Source organism: Gossypium raimondii, chromosome 4 (assembly GCF_025698545.1).
Source record: "Gossypium raimondii isolate GPD5lz chromosome 4, ASM2569854v1, whole genome shotgun sequence".
Classification (NCBI taxonomy): Eukaryota; Viridiplantae; Streptophyta; class Magnoliopsida; order Malvales; family Malvaceae; genus Gossypium; species Gossypium raimondii.
Window position 1 is genome coordinate 39,118,899 of NC_068568.1, and position 3,260 is coordinate 39,122,158.

The 3,260-nt window shown below is 32.7% G+C and overlaps 1 protein-coding gene across 4 annotated transcripts; it reads left to right on the forward strand.

Annotated features, from left to right (window-relative positions):
* The first annotated feature begins 277 nt into the window (after window positions 1-277).
* LOC105778751 (serine hydroxymethyltransferase 7) lies at window positions 278-2,722 on the forward strand. Of its 4 annotated transcripts, none has more exons than XR_008195308.1 (4): window positions 278-478; window positions 636-1,034; window positions 1,132-1,238; window positions 2,171-2,722. XR_008195308.1 is itself a non-coding variant. In XM_052629591.1 (4 exons), the coding sequence occupies exons 2-4, from the start codon at window positions 693-695 to the stop codon at window positions 2,174-2,176; spliced, it is 372 nt and encodes a 123-aa protein (XP_052485551.1). In that variant the 5' UTR covers window positions 279-478; window positions 636-692; the 3' UTR covers window positions 2,177-2,722. The 4 variants fall into 4 exon arrangements, 3 of the variants coding, with proteins under 3 accessions (XP_052485551.1, XP_052485550.1, XP_052485549.1); XM_052629591.1 differs by having other exon boundaries at window positions 279-478; window positions 636-998; window positions 1,179-1,238; XM_052629590.1 differs by having other exon boundaries at window positions 281-478; window positions 577-998.
* The last annotated feature ends 538 nt before the right edge of the window (window positions 2,723-3,260 follow it).

Here is a 3,260-nt window from a genome sequence, read left to right on the forward strand (position 1 = left end):
AAACTGTAATTAGGATTTGTTTACTTAGGGTGAGTTTGGATGGGCAATTGGGTGCGGTGCGGTGCGTTTAGTTTACTTTTTGTCTCACGCTACAGTATCGCTACAGTGTCTAATCTCACCACCACCGTTGTTTTTACACTAACCGCAGGTAAACGCACCGCCCATCCAAACTCACCCTTACACCATGTTTGGTTTGGGTGTATTGGCCTAATCGGTGGGCCCCATTTAATCTATTGTTTGGTTGGTTGTATTACCATTACGTCCCAAATCTGTTCCTTCCCTAATACACCCGGTCTCGTAATAGCTATTCCCCCATCCAGCGCCAATTAGAGAATCTTTACCCATTTCTTATTTTCATTTCCTTTTTCTGCCCTCATAGATTTCTGCTTCTTCTTCCATCGGCATTGTAGATCTATCCTCATTTCTTCTGCTTTCATAACAAATCCTCAACATTGTCTTCATCGGAGGCCGATTTCAGGTATGAATCTTTGCTTCAACATTGTCTTCGGCTTTCTCTGTTATAATTTTTCTCTCCTTTATTGTTTTTTTTTCGTTTGGGTTTTGTTTGAATGCAAGCTTTTGTTCCATGGATTTGTTATCTCAATCGGCTGACACTTCATCAACGCTCTCTTTAGGTTAGTTTCATCTTCACCGCAGTCTATACTGGGTTACTATTGCCCGGAGATAGGATCATGGGATTGGATACTCCATCAGGAGGGAATACCAGTCATGGGTATTATACCCCACATGGTAGAAAAGTATCTTCTGCTTCAATTTTCTTTGAGAGTTTGCCATATAAAGTGAATCCACAAACTGGGTATATAGATTATGAGAAGTTGGAAGAGAGGGCGCTTGATTTTAGGCCTAAGATATTGATATGTGGTGGTAGTTCGTATTCGAGGGAATGGGATTACGGAAGGTTTCGACAGATTACGGATAAGTGTGGTGCTGTTTTGTTTTGTGATATGGCTCAAATCAGTGGACTTATTGCTGCTAAGGTCTGCAAGCTGTGAAGAACTGTAATTATTTGATAGGTTATTTGCTTTATGTGTTGCATTAAGGCTTTATTCATGATTTATAGCTTCTGAAATATACCTGTTTATCCTGAAAGTTTTGGTATTCATGTGGCAGAATTTGCCAATTTTCCTGAAAGTGTTGTTGCTCTTGCAAGAGAAAAGGCTGCTGAATTGGAAGATTTCTCACCGACTTCAATCATTTCAACTGATGCTGGACAAGAGGTTTGGCTGTTATTTTTTTTTTGTTATAATACTTGTCACAAGGCTATAATATGCCTGCATTCTGGTTCTGGACATGCAAAGCCTTTTGTTTAGATGATTTTCCTGCTTCAACTATGGTGTTTCGACTCCAGCTTCTTTTTGTCTTTTCTCTGGTAGCATTTCTCATTGCTTAAATTCATAAAATTAATAACACAGTAGACCATGTTGAGAAAGGTGATGAAGCCGATTGTTTTTCATTGTAGCACATATATTTGAGTTATATATGTATATAGTTTAGCTCTTATTCTAGAATTAGATTGCTGTCATCAGTTGGAAAATTGCCTATGCTTTTGAAAGGGAGCTTTGATATGCCCTTTTCATCTAGAACAGTAGTTGCTTGGAATTCTAGACTTGCAACTTTTATTTCTTTTCCTGAAGTATTCATGGCTGGCCTTTTTTTGGTATATCTCCGGATACGAGTTTGAAGATGTCTCAAAAAACTTAAAAAACTGAACATACTCGAGTACGAGTAGCATAGCTTGCAAATGCGACTCTATGGTACTCTTATTTATATGTGTAGTTGGTGATGTTGAAATGGATGACTCATTAATATATCAGAAAGTTAATCGGTTACTACAATGTTTAGCTCTTTCTTAGTACTTTGAATTTGCCTATGTGTATAATGTGTCAACTGATGCTACTGGTGTAGAACTTAAGGCTAAAACTAAATTTTATATGATTTCTTCCAGGAGTTGAATAAGATGAAATTACTTTTTTTTAATCTGTGCTTCTTCTTTGCTGGAATTTACTTTTTTTTATTTGGAAATTATTTGTTTGGTTGTTGAGAAAGGAAGGGAAACTAAATCATGATATATGTATATATTTGTTTGGATAAATCATGATAGTTTGTTTTTTTGTTATGTTGTTTAACTTTGTTAGTTATTTGGTGCCAGAGCTGAAAACCCAAATCAAGAAGTACTTTGAAGGGGATGAAGAGGCACTCCCTTCAGTTCTTGAGGCCATTTTGCGGAGAAAGTTAGCTGGGAAGCATGAGGAGACCGATGATGAATTGATGGATGAATTGGAGGTGAAACCACGAGACGATGTGGATGATGAAGAGTTCGAGTCAAATTTTGATAATTTGTACTCGACTGATGAAGAGATACTTGCAATGTTTTTGATGAAATAAAGTGTGGATAGAAAACCTGTCAATACTTGCAATGTTTGTCCATAATGTTTGTAAATGAGAAATGACCCTAGTCTACATCACTTCTCAAAGCCTGCGATTGCATGTAAATGTCACTAGAAAGCTGTTGCTAAGGCTTAAGAATCTGTTTTATGAGTCAGTGTTGGTTGTTTCAAGTTCACTTTAATGTCACTCTGTTTACTGCTTTATAGTTTAACTTTTGTATGGTAAGTGATTTGTATACTAGTTGTTTCTCTTGAATATGCATGCAGAACTTATGTATTAGAAGTTATAAACACAGATTTGCTGCTTGATAACAGATAGATCTTTTTTTTTTTATAGTTTACCATGGTTGCTTTATGCCTATGTGATTGTTCATAGAAAATTTTTTTTGGAAGAAGCCTATGCTTGACATTTGTTTAATCCATGTTTTCTTAGCAAGTATCTACATTATTAATCTATATTATATAGTATTATATATTATGATTTTATTAAATTCATATAAGAATATTTAATATTAAGAATTTTATTAAATTATATATTTTTATTAAATTATATTTAATAATAATTATTTTAAATTATATTATATAGTATTATATATTATGATTTTATTAAATTAATATAAGAATATTTAATATTAAGAATTTTATTAAATTATATTTAATAATAATTATGTTAAATTATATTTTATAGTATCATATATTATGATTTGAGTAAATTCATATAATAATATTGATTATTAATAATTTTATTAAATTATATATTTTAATTATAATATATTTAATAATAATTATGTTAATTTATATTTTATAGTATCATATATTATGATTTGAGTAAATTCATATAAGAATATTGAT